General features: G+C 36.1%; 1 protein-coding gene across 3 annotated transcripts in view; it reads right to left on the bottom strand.

Moving 5' to 3' along the window:
- ANKRD50 (ankyrin repeat domain 50) overlaps nucleotides 1–25,824 on the bottom strand; it is a 42,585-nt gene extending 16,761 nt beyond the window's left edge. The window contains exons 1-2 of one of the 3 annotated variants that reach the window (XM_003795524.2): nucleotides 25,601–25,824; nucleotides 23,129–24,423 (exon numbers count right to left, since the gene is read on the bottom strand). In XM_003795524.2, coding sequence (XP_003795572.1) covers nucleotides 23,129–23,640 — 512 coding nt within the window. In that variant the 5' untranslated portion in view covers nucleotides 23,641–24,423; nucleotides 25,601–25,824. Of the gene's footprint in view, nucleotides 1–23,128; nucleotides 24,424–25,600 lie in introns of those variants that run through there. The other 2 variants (XM_003795525.1, XM_023516585.1) reach the window with 2 other exon arrangements.

Here is a 25,824-nt window from a genome sequence, read left to right on the forward strand (position 1 = left end):
CTCAAAAAAAAAAAAAAAAAAAAGATCTTTTTTTTTTTGAGCCCTGACCTCACCCTCAACTCAAAACTGAAATTTTCCCAAATTATCTACCAGCTACCTCCATGTGGATATCCCAGAGACATCTCAAATTTCACATGTTTCCCTGCTAGTCTTTCCCATGTCACTTGATAGCTTCTCATCACCCTCTACTTTCTAAGACAAAATCCTAGGTTCATTCCAGAGTCCTCCCTTTAGTTCCAGCACATAGTCCTCCTTTCTGTTCTAACTCCAAGCTTTTTTTCCATTCAGGGCCCATTTCCAACACTGAGGATTTTTTTTTTTTTTCCTATTGAGGGACTATTCACTTGCTATTCTCTCTCATAGAAAGCTCCTCCAGGTACAGCTTCTTATCCTTCAGGTTTCAACACAGATTTTACTCCTGAAGAGGCCTTTCTGACTGCTATACCTGAAGTAGCACTCATCATCACTGCGGCTGTTACTCTAACACCTCATCCCAATTGTTTACCAATAAACATATTTCCTAATAAACGCAGCATGGGATTTGTAAACCATTTTTGTCATAAGGCTGCAAGGAAAGCTCCCCCACCTCCATGCTCCCTCCCCATGATGTACACTCCATGAGGGCAAAAACCACTCCTAGCGCATCACAAACAATAAATTTCCTTCATGAATGACGCGCTTACGGGAAAAACTGCTACTTTAAAATAACAGATTAAAAATGTACACACTCAGAATTCCTATATTCAGTTCCATTTCAATTATTTCAAAAGCCCTCTTTTGGAAATGGATGCCTACACCCAGGGACACTCGAGAACCACACTTTTCTTTCAGGTTACGTTTTAACATTTTGAAAAATGAAAATCACTACAAGTTATACAGACATAAACATGAGTAATTCGGATAGTCTGAAACAGAATCTCCCATGTTTGTGAATATTTACATGTATTTTGTTGTTCATATTCCAAATACTGTAATAATATTAGGTTATCACAAACATATGAAGAGAACACACCATATTTAAAAGCCGTCATCTGCTACAGGGTTTTGTTAATACTTCTGTATATATATCTTATTAAATGTCCTTATTCCTTAGCCTCATTTTAATACTCAGTTAATATTTATTACATTCTATTTTTATTAATTCACTTTAAAATCTCTGAACTAGAATTTCATTTCTGTCTTGAATACGAGTACTGCCAAGATCATCCTTTGGTAGCTACCCTTTCATTAATTTATTGATTTAAAATTTTTTTGAATCGATGGAATTATTTGCCATATATAACACAGTTTGAAGTATTTATATATATACATTTTAGAATTACTAAATTTATCTAATTAACACATGCATTACTTCACACAGTTATCACTTTTATGGTGAGAACATTTTTGATTTCTGGCAGAAAGGCAGCTGAAATTCTAAAGAGAAAGACATCTATTATTTGTTTTCCTTGACACAGTGAATTTATTTACTAAATTTTTCTTAGGTGGTTAATTTGCTTTTTAAAAATAAAGCTAAATAAATACTACTAAGTAAACTATAGTAGCTTCAATTTATTTATATTAAATATTACAAATATATATAAATAAATAAAATTTATATATTTTATAAATACTACTAAATAAATTATAGTAGCTTCAATTTATTTACATATATAACAAATATATAATGTAAATAAATGAAATTTATATATTTATAATATTCTAATACACTATTAGATAGATGGATAAACAGAGTGACCATGTACAAAAATGTCCTTAGAGTTAAAACTGTTACTGTCAGACATCAGGTTTCAGCTCACTCTCTTCCTTGTTCAGATATTGAGCACTAGAAAGGATGTCTCTACCAGTTTTTCAACACAACTAGCCAGACAAGCTGCAAGTTCAAGTCAGTTTACAGAGTTAAAGAATGGATGGAGGAAGAGTGTGGGTTACAGAGAACATGTGGGGCCCATGGGGCCACCTGTAAAGATAGAGTTCCCACCTGGTTACAGATTCTTCTCTACTGACCCCACAGGGTTTTAAAACAAATAGCAACTAACCCAGCTGGGAAGGGCACAGAATGAAATCCCCCATCTAAACCTCTCCTACCATATCACCCCTACCAAAAGGCCTTAATAATGGGGAGGTAGAAGGGGAGGAATATTACTGCTCTTAAGAAACTAGTGAAAACCCATAGCAAGGAGCCTGGCAGGATCACTAAGACCTCACCAGGGTTAAGGGGTACAGTGGAGACAATCAGAAAAACAGAGAATACTCCCATTCACTGTTTGTTCTGCACTCCCACCCTCCACCCTCACTGCTGGGAGAGCTGCAGAAGGGAAAAGTTAGAGAGCTGAAAGTGGGGTAGGTACTGAGGAAGTCCACCTAGAAAATCAGGCCCCGTTGTATGCACAACATACCGTGAGAGGACTAGAAATCTCAGGTTCACGGAGGGTGACCACCACAGCAACAACAAGCACAAATCTCCTGACTCCTGACTAGATTAATTCATCTCCTCTCCAGTTAAGGTACTATGGTACATATTTGTTAAAGACAGACACACGGAAATTCTAGAAACAAACCAACATATACATAAGATGCTGATTTTTCATAAAGTTGCAAAGGTATTTCAATTGACAAAGGAAAGTCTTTTCAACAAATGATGCTAGACAATGACAACTGGATTTCTACATACAAAAAGATATAGATGAACTTCAATAAAGTTCATCTTTTTTTTTTTTTAAGAGACAGAATCTTACTTTGTCACCCTCAGTAGAGTGCTATGGCATCATAGCTCACAGCAACCTCCAACTCCTGGGCTTAGGTGATTTTTTTGTTTGTTTTTTTGTTTAGCAGGCTTGGGCCAGGTTTGACCCCACCGCTGGTGGGAGCCTGTGGCCGGTGCCCTAACCACTTAGCTATAGGCGCTGAGCTTTATAGTAGCTTTTTTCATGATTCCTTGAGGGTAGAAATAACCCAGATGTTCTTCAATCGGTGAATGGATAAACTGTTACATATTCAACAGAATATCAGTCATAAAAGGAAAAAAAAAACAAAAACTACTGATTCATACAACGTGGATAAATCTTAAATGCATTTTCTAAGTAAAAGAACCCAAAGGCTGCATGTACAATTGTGTTTCCATGATACATGGAAAAAGAAAAACTGTAGGAACAAAATGTAAATAAATGGTTGCCACCAGCTGGAGTAGGCTGGAGTAGGGGAAGGAGTCTGCTAAAAAGGACGGCTAGTAGAGATTTGGGGGTAAGGCACTGCTCTCGGTCACGACTGTGTGGATGCAGGACTCCATGTATCTGTCAAAATGATAAAACTGTCCTCCACACAGAGTGAGCTTCACTGTGTGTAAACTAATAATAAGAATAAATTATTACCGTTAATATGTCTTTAAAAACAAAAGACATAGCTTGGTATATATCAGAGAGTCAGAGTGCTCAGAACTCAGGAGACTAACTCTGTCCTTAATATGTGTAATGTTGAGCAAGTCCTTAAAAACAGAATGTCTTTGTTAAGTTGTTTTCTTTCCATTTGCGACTCCAGGGCTCATCTGAGCAGACCAATGCTCTTCATTCAGATCATTACCACTGAAGTCACTGAAGCCCATCTGGACCTAGAAGCATGCTTAAAGCCATACGCTCTTCCAGAATCTGACCAGCAACTGGCACCTAACCCCATTTCTCTAACCTCATCAGCTCTGCTCTGGGTTCTTTGAACAGAGCCTCCTTTCACCCTCAGAACCTTCATGCATGCTGTTCCCTCTCCTGCTATAATTTTCAACTCTCCTCACTTCAGAATCTTTTTTTTTTTTTTTTTTTTGAGACAAACTCTTGGGCTCAAGTGATCCCCTTGCCTCAGTCTCCCCAGTAGCTGGGACTACAGGTGCCCACCACAGCTCCTGGCTATTTTTGGAGATGGGGTCTCACTCTTGTTCAGGCTGGCCTGGATCCACCCTGAGGTGGGTGGATTGAGCTCAGGCAATCCACACCCCTCAGCCTCCCAGAGGGCTAGGATTACAGGCATGACCCACCATGCCTGGCCAACTCTCCTTACTTCAGATTTTTATTTACTTTTCAGAGATCATCTCAAATATCACTAATTCACAGAGGTCTTCCCTGACTACACTCCTTACTGGATGGACAACCCAAATGAGGTGTAAGTAGTATAATACTTGAATATTCACAAAAGCCCTGGAAACAACGCAATTAATCAAGTAACTATGGAATTGGCAGTTTAGCATCTACCTTCGAAAACTCTAAGAGAGGAGAAACTATCTACATATTATTCACCATTGCGTTCTAGCAGCTAAGACAGGACCTTGCAGAAAGTGGATGATCTATAAATATTTATAGATATTTATATAGATATGTATAGATACAAGACAGTTCTGAATAGAACAAAAGGCTAACCCTTCCACCTTACTGCACAAGGTAGAATATCAGTATTTTTCTGCCTTTGGACTTGAAAAATCCCCTCTTCTTCACTCTCAAAATTGCTGGCTTTCAGATGGAACTTACACTATTAACTCTCCTGATTTCCAGGCCTCCAGACTTGGACTGGGATGACAGCACTGGATCCCTTGGGTCTCCAGCTTGCTAACTATAGATCTTGGGATTTCTTGGTCTCCAAAACTGTATGAACCAATTCCTTACAATAAATCTCTTTATAGACATATATGTATGTGTGTGTGTACACATATAGATCCTTTTGGTTCTGTTTTTCTGGACATCCATAGTATAGGGCTTACATGTATTGCAAAATTTTTTCTTCATACATGTTACTTTCTTAAGTATATTCTGTATCTTATACTTGTACCTACAAAACACTTATTTATACCTTTCCACTCATCTTTGGAGTATCCATTCTTGCCATACGTCAAAGTACTGGATAAAAGCCCATGTGTGTGATTCTTTTGGTTTCGGCTCTAGAAAGAATCAAATTAAACTGCTACCAATGAACATGTAAGTGTCACCCCAAAACAATCAAACTAAATATCTGTGCATACTTCTCTCAGTATCAGAGGCATCTGTAATATGCCAAAACATGCCAAAAGCTGGTCTGGTCATGTAAGAGTAATAGAAAGGGCTCAACATCTTTCTTAGACTTCTAAAAGATTCTAGAGAAATATCCCCATGCCATCTGTGAAATCCCAGTTTAATAAAGAAAAATGGTAATGTACAATTTACCTTACCTCCTATACTCCTCATAACTGAGTGTTAATTTTGTTTTCTCTTGAGACTACGTTGCACTATAATTACCATTATTGGTTTTGATTTACCCTAATGTTGTGTCTTACCTGTGAGGTGAGAGGCATGTTTTCTATGAAAAGTCTATTTTTAATGTTCTCAACAATTTTCAGACTCAGTATCCCCTGCCCCCCAAAAAATGCATTTCTAACTAAGAGGCTAAAAATAATACATATTAGTAACTAAAAATAGGACAATATACTTTGAAAATATACTAACTACAATTGAAATCAGTTCACATTATCATTAAATAACTGATAAATAAACTATCAATTATTTAAAATAAAATAGAATTACCTTTAAAAATATTTCAAAAAAAAAAAGGTCATGATATAATACAATTAACTGGGGTAGGTTTTAACATCTTCCTACTTCTGGAACATGATTAAATAATCCCCACTATTTTTGCTCAAAAATAACGAGACTAAAATACTCTAGTATAAATTTGGGCTGGACGTGCTCTTTTATGAAAAAGAGCAAGAGCAAGAAAGAAGGAAAATATATAGAAAGAAGTAAAGAAGATAAAATCAACTTAGGTTTATGTACTCAAAGCAAATTTGTCAATATTTTCTCAGAGAGAAATTATTTGACTCAGACTTTCTGTTAAAGAGCGTAAACATACCTTTACTCAACAAAAGTAATTTATGTTTGTTATAGCCTTATAGTAAACGGTGGAAGAATCAATCAAATAGGACTCAGGAAGGAAAAAAAATTGATTGTAAATGAACGGCAACTTATGATTCAGAATATTATCATGTTATCCTGAACTCATCTTGTTATATGTTGGTTTTAAAATTGAGAAGGATACATAAATTTTTAACTTTCTGAAGACAATTAAAAGGTTCAAGAAATTATTTCTCTGTGCAACATTTTAAAAAGGAGGGATTTTCTATTTCTGCTCTAAACGCTTAAAGATTTTCATTTGCCTTGCCACCCACCCCCAACTCTTTTTGAGTTTCTTACAGGAAAGAGTCCAAAAAAACATACTTTTTCTGTAGGATAAACTATGTATCTCCATGACATACCCTAAAATGAGGGCAGAAGAGAAATCCTTTAATGCAACAGCTGTCCAAAATTACTGATTCTCTTTTACTTTACAACAGCATTCCTATTCTGAAACTTCCAAATCCAAAATTTAAAATTCCCCCAAATCTGAAATGCTCTGACCACCAATAGTACACTTGAAGAAGATGATTCCATACCTCAGAGGACCTCATTAGGTGGTTAAGTTAAAAGACTCAAAACATACAGCTCATTTGTGTTTCCAAGGGAGAAATAAAATTACTTTGAATTTATATGTGTAAGGTACAAAACATAAATGAATTTCCTTATAGTCTGATCCCCAAAATATCTCACTCTGAATTTGCAAATATTCTGAAATCAAAAAATAAATAATATCTGAAGTATTTCAAATAAGAGATACTCAACTTTTATTAATTCAAGCTATTATGCATTCAGAAGTTGGTAATGAACCAAAACTGTCAAATACTGAACACTCAAAATCATATATAAAAACTAAAATACATGTCTGGGAAGTGATTTAACTGGTAGATATTTTAAAGCAAGTGACTTTCTGGTGGGAGGAGATGGTTAGGAGGATGTAATACAATTTGTCTTTTAGATCAAATACATGTGTAAAGTGTACTGATTAATTTTCTCCTCCAGGAAACCAAACTAAATATAAAAATGGAAAAAAACACGATCTAAATGAGTACCTCCCAAAGTTCATATGTTTATTTCCTATCTCCAAAGGTGATATTAAGAGGCAGAACCTTTGGGGAGTGATTAAGTCATGAAGGCAGAGACCTCATGAATGGGATTAATGTTTTCATAAAGGAGACCTCAGAGAGCTAACTCATCCATTTCCCACTATATGAGGACACACAGCAAGGAAGTGCCCTCTATGAACGAGGAAAATGTCTCGAACCAGACTTTGAGCCTGCCACAGTCTTGATCTTGGACTTTCTAGCCTCTAGAACTGTGAAAAATAAATTTCTATTGTTTGAGAGTTTCTCCATCTGGTGCATTTTGTTACAGCAGTCCGAATGCACTAAGTGATTGCACCCAAATGCTTACTGAGTGCTTGCTGCGTATGGAACACCGTGCTGAGTAATCTCTGTGGGTTTACTGTGTGTCCCTCACAATAAGTCTGTAAAGTATATACTATTATTTCCATTTCACAGATGAAGAACCAAAGCTTTAGAAATAGCTTGCAAAGTACACTTGAAAGTAGTTAATGGCAGAAGTAGGAATAGGATTCCATTCATTTCCAAGTTCTTCTTGATAATTACGTTGAACTGCTTCTGAAAATATTGAAAAGAGATGAGCTTGAGGTCCAATTTCAAATAAGAGAGTTCTTAGAACAACAGGACTAAACCAAGCAAGTGACACTAAGTCTTTAGCAATTAAATTAGCTAAAAACACTTTTTTTGTTTTCTTTTTTGACAGATTCTCACTTTATTGCCCAGGCTGCCTGAGTGCCCTGGCATCAGCCTAGTTCACACCAGCTTCAAACTCTTGGGCTCAAGTGATCCTCCTGCCTCAGCCTCTTGAGTAGCTGGGGCTAATTTTTTTCCTGTTTTTAATAGAGAGTGGGTGTCACTCTTCTTGCTCAGGCTGTTCTCCAACTCTTAGCTCAAGGAATCCATTTTGGTCTCCCAGAGTGCTAGGATTAGAAGCCTAAGCCACCGTGCACTGCCAGACAAAAACATTTTATGAAAGAAACAATATTATGATTTTTAAGTTCTTCTAACTAAATAGGCTACTTCTCAAATTTTACTTTCATGAGAGTATTAAACACTTCTGTCTGTTTGCTATACATTCTTTACTAAAAATCACTTGTTTCGATACTGAAATTCCAGAAAATCAATAGATGACAGGTGTTTATAGTAATTTGGCTGAACTTATTGTATAATTAATATCAAGGGTTTAATTATGTGATTTTCTGTTATGTGTTAGAATAGTCTGTCAATATATTAAGACTGCTCCCAGGTGTTTCATTTTACTTAGTTACTATGCTAAATGCAGAATTATGATTACTGACAAAAAATTCTCAAATTTAATGCATTTCAATTATAATAATCTATGTTTTTTTCTATATTCATTACTAACTACCTTGATATTTAAGGGATGTAAAAAATTAACTTATACCTAAGATAACGAGATCATCCACTTTAAATTTTGAAATCTTACTACTTTCTAGGAGAAATTAAGTTTTAAAACATGTATTTAGAGTTTACTTAGAAAGTAACCCAAACCTTCTACAATAATTTAGCTCATATACTAAAAGATCTGACTATCATTTTATTAATCAAATTACTGAATTCTTGCAAAAAACAAGTTATTACAAAAAATGTGGTTTTAAAAAAGATGAGAATAAAAAGTAAACCCCTAACAATTCTTACTCAGTATTTTTATGAAATAAACCTAGGTCCTATTTTCTTTTCTTAGAAACAAAATTATCCATCCAATAAATCAAAGTATGTAGAATGAGGGAAATAAGCAGTATAATCAATACTTCCAATCAGGTACCAAATACTGTCTGTTCATTTACCAGAAAACAAAAAATCTAGAAGTAAAACTGGTAACTAAAATCAGTTCAGGAGTTCAGCCAAAACGTAAAGTAAAATTTGTCTCTGAATTTTTGACCAAGTTATTTCAGTAATTTCATACTTTTATGGACCTTTACAAAAAGATAGCAGAGAAACATGGAATATAAAAACAAACAAAAAAAACACAGCCAGCTGAAACCAAGATAAACATTACAAAGTATCAGAATCAGAAAATATTTCTGAAAAGAAAAGACTGTGCCTGAGTGAGCCTAAAGCTCCAGTTTATAGGAGGGAATGTAATGGCAGCCTGGAGATTTGCTGGTGGAAGTGGGAAAGAACTACAAGTTTTGCCTCTAGCAGCAGGACTTAGGCTCACTGTTCAAAACTAGGGGCTGGAGCTAGGACTGGCTCTATTAATAATGAAACATAGATGACAAAAAGCACTCCCACCTAGGGCTGAGGCTTTTATAAAGCAGCAGGGAACACAGGGAACTAGGCTCAATGGAGACAGGAACTGAACCTAAAGATCATGGGTCACTGACTGAAGCCAGAAAATCACTAGCATCAGCTTGGAGTCAGAACTTCCTATCTCCATTTTTAGCTGTCATTCTAGATTGCACTGGGGTTGGGGAATGGTGGAGGCAATCAATAACAATTAGAGCAGAGAGGAAAAGCAAAATGGGAGGTGAAAAAAATATACCAAACTGATAAAACTCAGAGAAGAACAAATCAATAATCAGAATATGTACTCATACCCAAATTAAAGCCATTTTTAAAACTGCTAAAGAATCAAAAGAAAATGTATTTGAAATGTGTGGAGAAATAAAACTAAAGTTATTTTAAAAAATTACTTAACAAACATAGGTACAAATCCTATAAAATAAGAGACAACCAGAAATATCTTGTTTATAGGGACTTCTACTGCCAGAGAAAATGTAGTTGGTGGCAGTAGCCCAAAAGTTCCACTGCAAAAACTTTAAGAAAGTATACATTCAAAATTTATATTTTTAAAGATTTGAGACAGCTGTTGAAGAAAAGACAAGATGAATTAGAACTCCAGAGGATAGGAGATATTCCAAAGTGAGTAAAAAAATGACCCGCTGATTTCCTTTCAGTGGTCACTTGTTAATTTGGGATGCATACACTGATTTTTAGATAAAGAGGAATAATCAGGGTTGGCCCACCCTGAGCAGCTCTACAGGGGGAATGGAACCAGCAAGGCTGTCAAGAGGTAAGGCATGTCCCTCTTAAGAGAGCAAAGTGCAAGTATGTGGTGTCTGGAACACAAGACTGATTTTCCTTAAGGCACGTTTGCTAAATTCTGGGCCATGCTTAAAAAGCTGGACAACTGCATCTAAAAGCCAACATGAAATCTCTCATAGCCTGTATGTTGGAAATACAATTCTGCTAAAGCGAGAGGGCTTGCTTTAAATACAAAGCTCAGAAGATTTGCAAGAATGTGAAGGTATGAGGCAAGAAACCAAAGAACTAAACATAAATATTGCTTGGGGGAGAAGTAAATTATCAAGAGTCTTTTAGAGCTGAGAAGACACCTCTAAACTCTTAAATAAAAAACTGGGAATAACTACGTAAAAGTAACAGCAATAAGCCAGAAGTTTCCTAGCTTAAGCCATGATTGCCTCTGCCTCTCACCCTGTCCTAGGCTTTTCCTAATTTTTTTTTAATCAAAAAAATGCCCCGATAAAAGGCATCATTGGAACTCTACAGTCATTTAATACAATGTCTGACACAAGAACAAAATCCATTAGAAAAAAGTTAGCAATATGAAATGGATAATTTAGAAAAAAACATGAAAATAAAGGTAAACAGAAATAATCCAGATATTTCTGCTAGCAGAGATTAAAATAACCTTGATTAATGGGTTAAAGTCAATAAAAAATGAATAAGAGAAAGAGAATATCAATAAAAATAAAATCTACAGAAGTAAAAAAATCATAATTCCATGATAGAACTAAAAAATTCATTAATATGTGACACTGGGACGTTGACTATATTCCACACCATTCTAATTACAACAGAAGACAGGATTAGAAATTCAAAACAGATCAATAAAAAAATCTAAACTGAAGCACAGAGTAAAGAAGGATAGAGAAAACAGGAAAGAGTGAAAAGTATGTATGGGGCCCAGTTAAAAGCTACAACATACATGCAGTTGTGATCCCCAAAGAAAAAGGAAGAACAGACTAGAAATGGTAACTGAAGAAATAATTGACTGACTTCTCTAAGACTTATGGAAAGCATCAATCCACAGACTCGAAAAACTCAATCAATCTATAACAGAGAAAACAGCAAGAACCCACTTAGGCATGTTGTAGTTAAACTCAAATTGTCAAAAGACTGAAGACAAAAAACATTAAGAAGAACTAGACAAAAAAGGTATTGTCTTCAGAAGACTGAAAATAAGACTTCAAGAAGCTTTATAACAGAAACTAAAATAAAAAGATTCGCAAAAAGTGAAAAACAATGTCACTTTTTCAAAGTGTGTTTTTTTCATCTTGGATAATATAGTTATTCTTTTATCAAAATGTTAACAGGTAATATATTTATTATTATTAAATGTATTAATATATTTTTAATAAATTTATCAGGTTAAAATTTAAATACAGCAAATATTAACAAATACCACTCACATAAACGAAAGTTATAGGGTCCTCAGTGATTTTTCACAACCCACATCCAGTAAGCTGTGAGATCAATCTTTTACAAAATTTAGTTAGACTATGTTTCACTAGTACTGACACTTCACCCAAATCCAAGCACAGTCTCTCACTTAGGTTACTGCACTACGACATGCTGGTTTCATGGGAAGGATGAAATTGCTATAGTCTAAGGGAGGAACAAGATGTGGGCTGGAGGTCAGAAGTTTACGTCTGAGTATGTTCAACATTACACATCTAAGCAGAGTAGGTGAGTAAGCCCTTAGATTCACAAGTCTGAATTCAGCGAAGAGGTGCTGGCTGTGGATATATTATTGGGTTCACTGGGATAGATGATAATTAAGGCCATTAATGAGCTTTATGCAAGAAGCGAATGTGAGTAAATAAAGGAGATTTGAACCTTGGTAACATATGAAGAGCAGCTAGTACCATAGGAGGAAACAGGCAAATGAAAAAAGTGTTGCTAGGAGAAAGAGATAAGCTACGTCAAGTGTATCTGTTGAGTTGAAGAGGAGTATTGGATTTAGCAACATGGAGGTCTTAGAATATAGTGGAGTTTAAAATAAAACTTGATTACACTAAGACCATGAATGAATAAGTATTAATAAATAGAGAGTAAATATAGTCAGTCTTTTTTGAGGCATTTGCTATAAAGGGAAGCAGTACTCCTACTCCGTGAGTAGGAGTTCAAGAGGGACATAGGTTTAGAGAGCATTTCAAAAGGGAGATACATATTATAGGATATTTTAATAATAATGGGAATGATAAAAGATGAGATTGTAATTCATGAAAGCAAGGGTAAATTCCTGGAAATATGTCACTGAGGAAGTGAGATCTAGTAAATAAGTGGATAGGATTATAGATGGTTCAACCATAGTTTGAGCATGGATCCAGATTCCACATCCATAATTAAAGTATAGCACAGCATGTAGATAGAAAGGCAAGAGGTTTAGAAGAGAAGATACTCCAGTCAATATGTGGAAGTTCTCTTCTAATTATACATGCATCAGTGTGTACATATTTATATAATATATACATATTATTTATCTGAACACATTTTTATTGTATAGAAATCAAAGGCAATAGCTAAGGGTGAGCGGAGGGGCAGGAGATTAGAGGTGGAGAGGGGCATGAAATCATCTAGATAAGTGGGGGAATGGATGGTTAGTGTTTCTCAGAGTGTAGTGTAGGGACCCTGAAAACTTTTCAAAGAATCTGTGAGGTAAAATTTATTTTTGAAATAATATTAATGCCATTGTTCACACTTTCATTATTTTGCAGGGGTGGTAGAGCTTCCACAGGCTACCTGATGTGAAATATAGTAAGACGTTGAATAGACAAGACATCTAATTGGCATTTTGATTAGGATTGCACTGAGTCTGTAGATTAGTTAGTGAGAACAGGCCTGTTTACAATATTGAACCCTCAATCCACGAAAATGGCATCTACATCCGTTTATTAAAAGAATTTTTTTTTAGTTTCTCTCAGCAATGTTTTATAGTTTCCAGTGTACAGGGGCTAACACAACTTTGAATAGATTTATCCCCAGGTATTTGATTTGTCTTGTGCTATTTCAAAAAATATTGCTTGTAAACAGACTTTAAAAAAAGTTTTAAAACTGTCATTTTGAAATAAAAAAGTATACAGAACCAAAGCACATACAAGTCTATGTGTAAACCTCTCTATGTCTCCTTGTGAACAAACTACATGGACATAAAAAGTAAGTCCACAGAAAGGGTCACCTCTAGGTTGTGAGTCGATCAGAATTAGGAAGGGATAGCAGGGGCTTCCAGTATGGATTATGTGACCTGTAGAACAAGACAAAACCCCAGAGTTGAAGCAGGTATGACCAAAACTGGGTGGGTACTTTTGTTTATTTTCCTATTTACTTTCCTGTATAACGAAATGCTTCAAGAGCGTGGGAATAATCTATCTTATCTCTTCCCCCCAAAGATTGCTCTTCTACAAGCATTTCTTCTTTAGTGCTTTTAATTTTTCCCTATAACTCCTGTGATATCCATTATTTACAAACTGTTCCTCTCATTAAGCAGAGATTCAAGAAACATATAAACTGAGATTTAAGCTACAAAAGTGTTTGCCCTTTTCAAGTGAAATTGAATTTTAAATGATAGTCTCAGAAAGAAAGGAAGTGCACAGAACTGTAGATTTATGGGAAAGAGGCAAAAGGTGACTTCATGTGACTCATTACATAACATAAATCTAATGCTATTAGGAAAGATTTTCCATTTGATAAAAATTAATTTCAACATAAATTGTAAGGTAATACAATAACCAAAAATACTGGCTTAACACAGATCTTTTTCATCTATAACTGTAATATATGCATATATATATAAATCGTTCCATAAAAATAGAATATTTAAAAACTAAAATATGGTGGAATAAATAGAAATTATCAATGTAAACACAATTATAATATTTTAAATTAAAATATAAATATTAATTTATTAAAGTAATAATTACAGAATTTCTACTAAGTCCTGGTAATACGAGGAGGACAAGGAGGACAAGACAGGTGAGTACTCTGCTCATTCCAACAGTTAGGCAGGAAGCCAAAGTAAACAAATACACAAAATAACTCCAGGCCTGATAGACAGTCAAAATTAAGAAACCAAAGTGGGATGTTGGGTGGGAAGACTTCTAAAGACTTAGTGGACAAGGAAAGCTCTCTAAGATCATATTTAAGATGGTACAATAGGCAAGTAGCCATATAAAAATGTATTGGCCAAAACTTAACCTATTTCAGAACGTAACAAGGGCAATGTGCATGAATAGCAGTAAGGGCAGAAGTAGTAAGAGGTTAAAGATCAGGGAAAGAACAGACCATGTAGAGTTTAGGTTTTACTCTAAATGTAGGATTTCAGCTCGGGAAGTAACAGAATCTGATACTCTGCTTTGTGAAGATAAAAGAGACACAAGAATAACAAGACCAGTCAAGAGGCCAGGAAGACAATGTAGGCAACAGAAAATCAGGGCAGTAGCCCTGGAGATACAAGTGGAAGTATTTGTTTTATTTTGTAGAGGGAACAAGAGTTGTTGGTGGATTGAGTGGATGAATAAAATTGAGGAATCAACAGATTTCTGACAAAAACTAATGACTTCAAAAAAAAATAAAAAAAATTAATAACTTCTCATTTAAAATATTTCTTTTATTTTTGTACAGTTAACTATTTTCCAATAGGGGTTATATCAGAAACACTCCAAAATTCAGTGGCTTAAAGTAATAATCATTTATCCTTTCTTCTGTATCTGTGTTTGTTAATCTACTCTAGGCTTGGAGTCTAGATGTAGGCTGGGTCTCATCTGCACCGTACCTCTGAATCCTTCCTTGGACCAGCAGGTTAGCCAGACCATGTCCTTCCAGTGATGGCAGAAGCACAACCTAACTCCAACTTTAAGTCTTTGGGTCATGTCTGGGAATATCTCACTATCTGAAGCAAATCACACAGCTGAGCCAAATCACAAGGTAGAGAAATACAGGCAGTCCTCGGGTTATGAATGAGGTCGCTTCTATAGCTTTGTTTTTAAGTTGAATATGTATGTAAGTTGGAATAGGAACCTTTACCTATTTGCCTAATACTCGCATTTGTAAATGTGAGTCAAACATCAGTTGGATATTTGTAACTGAAAGACTGCCTGTATACTTTCCTGGTGGAAGGACCTCCCATATCATATGACAGCGATCACAAACACAGAGACATAAAGAGCAGAGGCAGGTAATTCAGTCCTCCATCACGTCTATGTATTCAAATCAAGGGACGTGTTTGCAAAAAGCTCCCCGTTTCTGGAAAACTCCCAACAGTTCTTCAAGATAACCATGAATAAGATGTAATTCATCTTCTTAACTAGTAAGCAATTCTTATTAAGCAATTTTTTAAACATTTTCAAATTCTGTTTTATTACCAAAGACTACATTGCACAGTGGAAAAATGCCATTAGAAATATTTCTGAGCTTAGGATAACGTGAGAGAGAAAAATCAGTTTGAAATTTTCAAACAATTAAAATGATATGGTCCAAAACGTCATTGAAACAACTAGAGGGTAAAGGCAGACAACCAACTGGAACACACTTCACAGATTTGTAAGAGCAGAAAAATAAGTATTTAGTTATTTTACTTCACAAAACCGTTTACCTCACAATTTAAAAAAAAACAAAAAACCCAAAATTGCTTAAAAACAAGGGGCTAAAAACAAACTGTAAAAAATCTGCAATTCATAACAAACAAAAGGTTTTTTATCTTTATCATGCATATAAAGTGTTTACTAAGCTGTAAGAAAAATAAGAATATTCTTACTTGTCTATGTATGACTTATATGTTTAGAAATACTTCTTAAAAAAATAAAAGCCAGGTATGGTGGCTCAAGCCTCTAATCTTAGCACTTTGGGAGGCTGAGGCAGGTGGATGGTCTGAGCTCACAGGTTTGAGACCAGCCTGAACAAGAACTAGATCCCATCTCTAAAAATAGCTGGATGTTGTGGCAGGCACCCATACTCCCACCTATTTGGGAAGCTAAGGCAAGAGAATCACTTGAGCCCAAGAGTTTGAGGTTGCTGTGAGCTGTGACACCACAGCACTCTACCCAGGGTGATAATGTGAGACTCTTGTCTCAAAAAAATAAAAATAATAAATAAATAAACTTAATGTGTGCTGATGCGGTTATGGAAATAGGATACATACTTTAGATGAAGCAGAACCAAATTATCAATGGTTTTTAAAGCTAAGCAGAGAGACTTGAATTTTTTATGTACATTGTAACAGGTCAGAAAAATGTCCTAAAGAAAGTACTGTTTTACTGTGGTTAATTGGGCAACTGAGCCAACTGAATTAAGTAAATCAACTAAGAATAAGTGAACAAAATTTCTAGATTGGGGCAAAATAATTCAAAAAAGAAAAAAGCTTAAATATTTTAGAATAGAGTAATATAACAGAAAATAGTCAAAGAAACTTCTAGAATGCAGTCTAGGTAAGTAAATGCATCTCAAATTTCAATGTACAAAACAGTCACTTAGGGATCTCATTAAAAGGCAGTTTGTGATTCCATAGACCTGAGAGTCTACATGTCTAATAACTCCCCCCGGTGACATTAATACTACTGATACTTAGATCACATTTTTTTTTGTCCTGGCTTTGAGAGCCCTGGTGTCATCATAGCTCACAGCAACCTCAAATTCTTGGGTTCAATTGATCCTCATGCCTCAGCTTCCCGAGCAGGTGAGACTACAGGTGCCTGCCACAGTGTCCAGCTAATTTTTCTATTTTGGTAGAATCAAGGTCTCACTCTTGCTCAGGCTGATCTTGAACTCCTGAGCTCAAGTAATGCCTCCTGGACCCCCCAGAGTGCAAGGATTACAGGCATAAGCCACTGTGCCCAGTCTTTAGATCACATTTTTGAGAAGAAAAAGCCCAGGAAAGAAGAATAATTATGCAGCAACTTAGATAAGGAGTCTCTTTCCCCAGAATTTCCGATAATGATCAAGCTTCATTCATATTATATACTTTCTTATCCATTTCCTTCCTTCTTAGCACTTATCAAAGCTGTTTTTATTTTTAGTTTTTACTTTGTGATTATTTGCCCAATATATTTCCTCCTCCTTATCTCTGTGTCCTATTTGGCTCACCACTTAGGACATATCTGGCATATAGCTAGGACTGAATATTTGTTTAAGGAATGAATGAATTTATCAATGAACAGAAATGTTAATTCGAACATAGGAAGGTTAGTGAGGGACATCCAGCTGAAAAGATCAGAATAAAGATAAAAATTGTTGACAAAGATTTGACTGCTGTCACATTAGATGTGTATGCTGGTAGCCATGTAAACATACAAATAAAATAACTGAAGGAGTATGTATAAAGAGAGATCTAAGTAGCCATGTGGGGGGAAACACCCAGAGAGAACCTAGAGGAAGAGCCACCAAAGAATGGAGTCAGCATGGGATTCTGAAAAAAGTATAAATAATGAAAAAAGTTAGAAAATACATCATCTAAGCTAAAGGCAGATTGAGCAATAAGTTCAGAGGCAGCTATGCACAAACATCTTTCTGTAAAGATAAAAGTCAGAGTTCAGTAAGTTGGGAAGAAACATGGTGAGAGGGAAGGAAAAACAGCACTCCAACACACAAACTCGTGATGATATGAGAGCAAACACCAGGGAGATAAAGATATGGTGCTTCTTTTTTCAGGAGACTAGGAAATGTCCTATTTGAAAGTGCCTACAGAAGGCAGTTGGGAATATATGGAAACAAATGAAGTAGTCTTGGTATAGAATAATACAGAGTGGTGGGGACTGAGCGGAATTAGAGCACGTAGGCCCCATAGAAAGATAGCAATGGACTCGGCTCCACAAGATTATTGTTGCTAAAGAATGAGAACAAAGTAGTCTCAAAATTTCTGAGTTTAAGAAAAAAACAAAAATCTGGATATGTATGTGCAATTTCCTGAAAATGGGTAAAAAATATACTCAACTTATAGGTTACCACTTTATTCTCTCTGGTCTAAAAGGGATCTGAGTTACTACAAAGTAAAAAAAAAGACTGATGAACAGAACCAAGAATGTGGCTGATTTTAAACTGTTGAAGCATGCAAACAAGATCAATGTTATGCGCTTACAGTGGAAGTGTTTAGAGGGTAAGGATAGGTTCAGCAAATGATAAAGAGTACCAGGAAACCAAAAGAAGTAGCACTTAGATATTTAGTATAAAAGAGTCAATAAAATGAAAAGGTTTTAGGAAGGGAAAGTATGAGGGTTTGAATAAGTGGAAGTCCATTTCAAAAGTAAAAAGGATACAGTTGTAAGTTGCAAACAGACCATTCAGCAAAAGATGATCTTAGACCAAAAGATAAACGTGCAAAGTTTTGATCATGAAAGTTATATGGATTCATTTATTTTATTTAAAATTTGAATAGGAAAAGCACTTTTACAAGGATCTTTTAATTTGCCAATATTTAAGAATGGATAATGACACTTATAAGTAGCATTCTACAAGACAGATCATAGAATTGGAATACTTAGCTGTGAAAACACATGAGTGAGGGTAAGAAGGAAGCGCACGTTCCAGATCCATTCTGCTCCCAGCCCCTTTGTTCAGTCTGCCAAAAATACTTGGAGCCAGTTGAGACAGGAGATAGATATCTGGCCACTTAAAACTACCTGGACTAAGGCCATATTCATACATGCTAAAAAGCAGACAGCAGGTTAATAAATTAATAATCACTAAATGTCTAGTCTGCACTTAAAACTGACCTAAATCTTACATCTCAGTTTCCTTTCTTATTCAAGAGCTTCAGCCTTCTTTCAATTTGGTTCAGACACATTTTACATAGACAAGTGGCATTATTCACTCATTCAAAAGGTAGTTATTTCACAATTACTGTATGCAAAGGGCTAGAAAAAGTACTATAGCAAATATAAAAGATTTATCAATCATAAATAAAGTCATAAACATATCCCTAATAGAAGAGATAGCAAAAGATATGCACATAAATAATTACAACAAAGTTAACAACCTAAGGAGACTTAAGTGAAGAACCCTAATGCTCCTGGAGAAAGATAAAAGATTAGAAAGAATATCCAAACATTCAAGAATTCCTTTCTGACATTAAAAAAAAAAATGTTTGCTCACTCAGTTTGTAAACTTTTTCTAATAAGCCACACTGCTTTTTAACATTAACACACATTTTCTCCTAAACTCCTCAAAGCTTATTCATCTTTAACTCTTCACTAAAATTTTATTCCATTTACACTTAATCTGTGGTGCCCCTGAGGATGTTTAATTTTTCTTGTCAACATGATAAAGAACAAAATATTTTCATTCAACATACGAAAACTGACCTCCCACCTGATCCCACAGACTGAACCAGAAATGGAGGTTAGGGAATGTTATATACCAGGAACACAGATTTGTTATTTCCCAGCACCATATCCACCTAAATCCTCAGAAAGATGCTTAGGTTCAAAGCCCAAGATAGCAAAGTTCAAAACGAAGTTCCTGGTTCAATGAAGTAATCACCTTCAGTTCTGCTTCTACACCAGCCACAGACTAAAGCTACTGGCCCACCACCCCTCATTCTCTAACTTAGATGTCTAATCCTTTTGTCAAAAATAACTGGAATTTGCATTATAATTATAGGGTTAGTAGGAAACTTTACCTTCAACACTAACTCTGAAGACATGTTCATGCAAAATGTACAAAATTTTGCAATAAAGGCCTAAAGGGGGAGGCAGAATTAAAGAAATCAGCCTTTGGGTTTCAAAATAAGTAAAAATGTAATCATCATCGATATAATTCCATTAATAGAAATGGGATGAAAATATTGAAAACATACTTTTGCACTTTAACCAGGTTAAAAAAAAATAAAGTTATAAAAGAAAAAAATATATAAGAAATCAGTATGTCTTCATTCATCACTCCCTTTACCATATCATGTAATTCTATCAATGTTAAAATGTTCACGTGTTGCATGATCACGGTAACAAATATTTACTCCAACTGTTATTTCTCTCTATAGAAATAGAATAATAGTAATGTTAGAATTTAAGCTCCCTGAAGGCAAAGTTCTGTCTGGAGCAATATGCATTCAGTAGAAATTTTACTTAACAACACTATATGCTGAATACTGTATGGAAAGCGAAAATCAGAATGGGGTTAAGCATATCACTTTTGCTTTTGCACCATCCCAAAGTTAAAAAATCTTAAGTTGAACCACCTTAGGCTGGGGAACCATCTGTATGGGAAACTATCAATATTATCACATTTTTAAAGGTTGAGGAAGTAGTAATACAAAAACTGGTCTGGATTTTGTATTTTCAAAAGTGACAAAAAAGATTTTACTTCTTTTTGTTTATAGTTATACCTTACCTCCTGTCATGTTATAATTAGCTACTTCCATCTCTGTCTCTCTGAAAATATTTTAACACCTTGGAAACAAGAATCTTCTGCACCATTTTCTACTTGTTGAATTGTTATCTACCCGTGCCCAAATAAAACACATTTCCATTAAAATTCTCTAAAGGCCTTAAGAAGTCAGGCACTAATAGAAACTAAAATAAAATCTTAACTATTTGCACAAAATTAGAGGCCTAGATCACCTAATGTCACAAAAGATGCAAAAGTATGTATTTTTAACTTTGAATTGTGCTCTCATGCTTACCTTTGAATGTGGCTGCATTATAGCTTCATAGTCTTAGAGGAAATGTATCTCTAAGAGTAGTCAAAAAGAGTGAGAGTATCCCAATACCAAAGTTAGCTAATTTATTTCATGATTAATTACCGATGGTAAAAAAAAAAAGTGACTCAGTTTTTGAAAGATCCAGTAGGAGATTAAATAAGAGCTCCAAATGGTCCAAGTAGAAAGCCTAGGCGTTCTCTGACAAAGTAGAGACTGGGAATATGAAGTAATTGGCTCCTTCTGTCTATTAGAAAGCAGTGCTGGTGTGGTTTTTACATACAGCTCTAATTGCTTCTTTCCTTTCAATTAGTTAATAGTTACAAATCACACAGGAAAAAAATAAGATGAACAACTGAGTAAGAGAATCATTTTTCAAGAAAAACTATGATAACCACAGAGTAAGATATGTTTAGGATCATAAAACCATATGATCATAAAAACATCATAATCACACATGATTTAAAATATTCAAACATTCAGGTATTAGACATTTACATATGAATTCCAATAAGTTACTCAATTACATAATTCAGTTACATTAAATTCACCTTAAACTCTTTGAAAGAGACTAAGGTGTGAATAAATCCAAACAGCTTATGAACTTACTTATACCAAAGAATTTAACTTTTCACCTAGTGATAGTATCTTCAGAAAAAGCAGTAAGTCAAGAGGAAAAGAGTTGTTTATGTACAACTCTTGTACAAAAGCCTAAGTCTCTTGAAAGGGAAAGTGTTGTATGAAAGACCCCATTATTCCATTCACAGTGATTCCATACTTAACACTCTTCATCAAACCTGCATCTCACATTTGTTACAGGACTCAACTAACAGCTTTCCTTACGAATTTATAAATAATACAACAGTTTTAATCCTGATTTTGATGGCTAACAGCAAAAGATAGTAGATTTCCCCTGAGTTTTACTGAACTGACTTTACACATAAAAAAGTTTACAAGTGTATCACATATCTCAAAGATACATCCCTTCAGCTGATTTTAATAAACCCCTCCCCTCTTTTAATTCTATTATCATTGACAGTAACTCTTATTTTAGAGTACCTCTCTCTCTCTCACAGGTAATCCGAAAATCCACATTGAAAGCACACTGTGACACACCCCCTGTTCATCAACTTTGTCATATACAAATCGTTCCTCTTTCCGTTAAGTCCTCCAAAGAATTTCTATATATACAAACATGTATACATACAAATATATTTCGAATCTCAGCTCTGACACTTATTAAACTAATTTACTTAGGCTCTCTTGTGCCTCTGTTTCCTCATTTATAACATGGGAAGATTAACAGTACCTACCTTACAGGATTATTATGAAGATTAAATGATTTAATATTTGTAGAGCACTTAGAATAGTGACACACACGGTTTACTATAATTATTATTAAATATTTTCATATTACTTCCAAAATGCATAGATTTCATACTTTAGATTTGAAGACATCATAGACACAAACATCACTCTTTCATAGCAATTCAAATCCCTCTTAGAGAGACATTCAAACAGAAGAAAGGCAGAAACACACACAAAAGCCTCCAGTACGTAGTACACCTGACAGATCTTTGGAGAACAAATTTTTTGCCTGCTTAGAACCAGTTATTGGGGAGAAGGAAAGTATATGGCAAAATGAGTAACTCAAGCAGAAATGAGGCAGTGGCAAGCACAAAATAACAATTTACCTGCTACTTTTGCAATGAACAGAGGAATAATATGTAAAGATTATTCTCAAAGAATTACACATTTTAAATCTGAAATCACTCTCAAAATCAGCTTGCTCATATCTTGGACCAATCCATTTACTATGGACAAAAATATTTAATTGAAGTAAGGAAAAAAAATGTCACTGTAAAAGTACTAAAATGATCCCAAATTTTCAGTTTTATAAATATCACATACTTCAAAAATATTATTGAACTTTTCAATTATGTAGTTAGGAGAATAAATCCTAAAATACATTAACAGATTTTCTTCAGATTTTTAATGGACAATGATTTCTTTTAAAGATAACCTTTCTTATTTAAATAAAAAAACTCTATTATAAATAAGATTCTAGATTCTATAACTGTCCATTACATTAAATGCCATAAAATGAGTTCCCCTAAGTTCAGCTCCATACATAGTTTATCCTCCCTGAAAACGTAATCCAGGTTCCAGGTGGCTAAATGTTCTTCTCTAACATTAAGAAAAAAAAAAAATTCTCTTACCATTTATAGGTAATATTAGACAAGTAGCATTCTGCTACTAAACAAGTAAAATTAAGACCTATTTTTAATCCATAGGCTGTTAAATACAAAACTTAAGTTTTATTTCCTTCAATATTCTAAGTAAACAGGTGTATTCACAACCACAGATTAAGCCGAAGTAAGCAACAGTAAAGATACCCCACAAAGTTTAAAAGAACTAAAAATCACTCTAATTTTTGCACAGAAATGTGAACGTGACATTTTTATTGTTACCTTTTAAATGCTTCAGCTGGGTTCCTCTCACATTCCCCAGGCTGTAAGAGGCTTTGGACTGCTGGATCCCTTAGTTTGTCCTCATATCCTTGGAGTAGTTCACTGCGGCAAATCTGGGCAACTAGACCTCTTATAAACCCTCCAACACACAAAGTATCAGAATCCTGGGCCTTACAGAAATGAAAAGCCAAAGCTTGGCGATGCAAACCTCTCTGCAAGCTTGCAGGTGAACTTGGCCATAACAGTTCAGTACATAGGGCTGTCTTGCCACTTCCAGGCCCTCCTACCAACAGTACACCCCAGGCAGCTCCCTTTCCAGAGACAGCACTAGCATTATTCCCAGAATTCATTAAAAGGGATGGTGTGTTGACAGCACTATTGCAGCAGTTAGTTTTCTCCTGGAGGCAATGCTGAAGCTTGTGGAATACCCACTCCCTACAGTAAAACTGCTTCCCTTGCAACAAACTTGTTTGAGCCATTTTGCAGACCTTCTCTTCCCAAGGATTAGTCATAATAGGTTTTTTATCTTCAACATTTGCTAGACTCTCAATACATCAACACAGGTCTTTACATCCATGATGATATAACTTGCATATTAAGTTGACTTTGAATGACAGAGTTAGCAATTACAGCAAAAATTCAACAGCCACAGAGTTCATTTGTCAACAGAAATGTACATGATTTTATTAGGCTCCTTATCCTTGATTAGTAGAGAATATATTAATTTAATTGTTGAACTGATGAAAAAAATCTCTGGTTCCAAAGCTCAGCAACACTTTTCCTGTATCTTGATGAGTCACAGAACTCCATAGTTATATCTGGAGTTGAGGTGATTGTGGACGTTTCAAGTATACGGAGAAGATAATACATCTGGAAAACTGAAGAGAAAGCCCAATCTTTCAATTTGTACAAAATGATTCTCCAGATCCCAAGTGTTAATCCTGTCTCTCACAATTAGATGGAGAAAAGCTGTCCATTATATTAAATGCCATCAAAAAGATCACATTGATATGTTATCAAGTACAGTACATCGGTAGCTCTATATTCTTGTTGAAGGATGATCACTCAAAGTACTAGTTCTTGCCAGTGTTAGGCATTTTGGACAACTGCCAGGGAACTGTTCAGATTTATAGTCTCTTACGTGTCCAGAAATGACAGACCACTGCTAACACCTTCTTAATTCAAAACATTCATAAAACGCATTTGTATTTTTCAAAACAGAAGATTCTTAATAAACCTATTCACAGGTTTCTTGGTTTTAAGATGTCCAGGTAATCAACAATTTCCACAAGTAGCTAAAATAAAACAAAAATACCTCAGTGCAAGATATCACGTGAAAAGCTTATTTATCAAAAGATGGAAGTTACCAGTTAACGTAATCTCAGAAATCCACACACTTTATCTTTTGGCACTTTAAAAAAGTTAGACATTATCTCTTCCAACAATTACATTTTCCTTTCTGTATTTTTCTCCCTCATTCTTAGACTGTTCAAACAGCCACATTTTAATCAAGTTGCCCAGGATTTTTAAAACTTCACTGAAGAAAGGGGTGAAAAAAAGATACTTTCTGCACATACAGTAACATCCTTAACTCTAGCCAAAATGTTCTTTCCGACTAGATTGGCAGAACAGCGCCAGCTAAGGAGGCTCTATTAACTTACACAGTCCAGCGGTCTAGGACTCCGTCTACTCCACTACCCACACTTCTTTGTTGATAGTTTGCAAAATATATGGGAAGATCACCAGGGTTGGGGCTGGATGGAAATGGCTTAAGAAAAGAAAAGGGGAGGACTGCTTCTACATGAATAAGTCAAAGACAAGTAGAACGTGAATCCTTCCTTCCTTTGGGCCAAGGACGGAGGTTTAGGATTCGGGTCAGGAATAGAATCTGCCTCTTAGACCGGAGAAAAGGCAGCTGGAAAGAATTCCTTCCGAGGCAGGAAAGGAATAAGGAGTAGAGTGCTTCGGGGCTGGTGGGTGTTTGCCTACAGTTCCGGCCTCTAGTTTCAGCTGATAGACAAAAGGAACTTCGGGATTCCCAGCGAGGGGAACCACCTCGGGTTAGAGTCGCCGGGAGGAGCCACAGGGGGGCCACCTCGGAGAGGCCACGCGCGAAGGTGCAGTGTCTACACTGAGCTCTGCCCTTCCAGCGCCCGGGAGAGCCTCGGCACCCCGCCCCGCCCGGAGACTGGGGTGTGTCTTCTTGAAGGGGGAGGGGGTGTCCGAGGTCTTTGCCAATCCCAAACGAGGGGTCGCCTCCCGGTCGGTGTCCCGCTCCGCGCCCCCATCCTGTGTCCCTCTCCCGCTCCTACCCGGTTCACAGTGGAGCAAAGGGAGAGGTCGAATCCCGGGCCCGAGGCTGGCGAGGGTGGGTGGGTGAGTGAGGTCCAAGCCTCAACCTCAGCCTCCCCTCTTCCAACCTGAGGGAGGGGCCTCGCTTCCTCCACCGCCTCCGCCGCCGCCCCTCGTTACCTCGGCCCGGCCGCCGCCGTGTCCGCCACCGCTCCTGCGACTGAGCCTCAGACACTTGCTTCGCTGAGAAGCCGCCGCCGGCAGCGCTCCCGGGACTCCCACTGCAGCCGCCTCCTCCACCCGACCTGGAGCACGCTCTCGGCTCCAGATCCTCCTCCTGGCCCCCGGCGACTGCCAGTTCCAGCTTCCCTGGCAGCCTCGGTTATGCTCCTCCCAACCCCCAC

This window comes from Otolemur garnettii, unplaced genomic scaffold, assembly GCF_000181295.1.
Source record: "Otolemur garnettii isolate 467f Iridium unplaced genomic scaffold, OtoGar3 scaffold00093, whole genome shotgun sequence".
Taxonomy (NCBI): domain Eukaryota; kingdom Metazoa; phylum Chordata; class Mammalia; order Primates; family Galagidae; genus Otolemur; species Otolemur garnettii.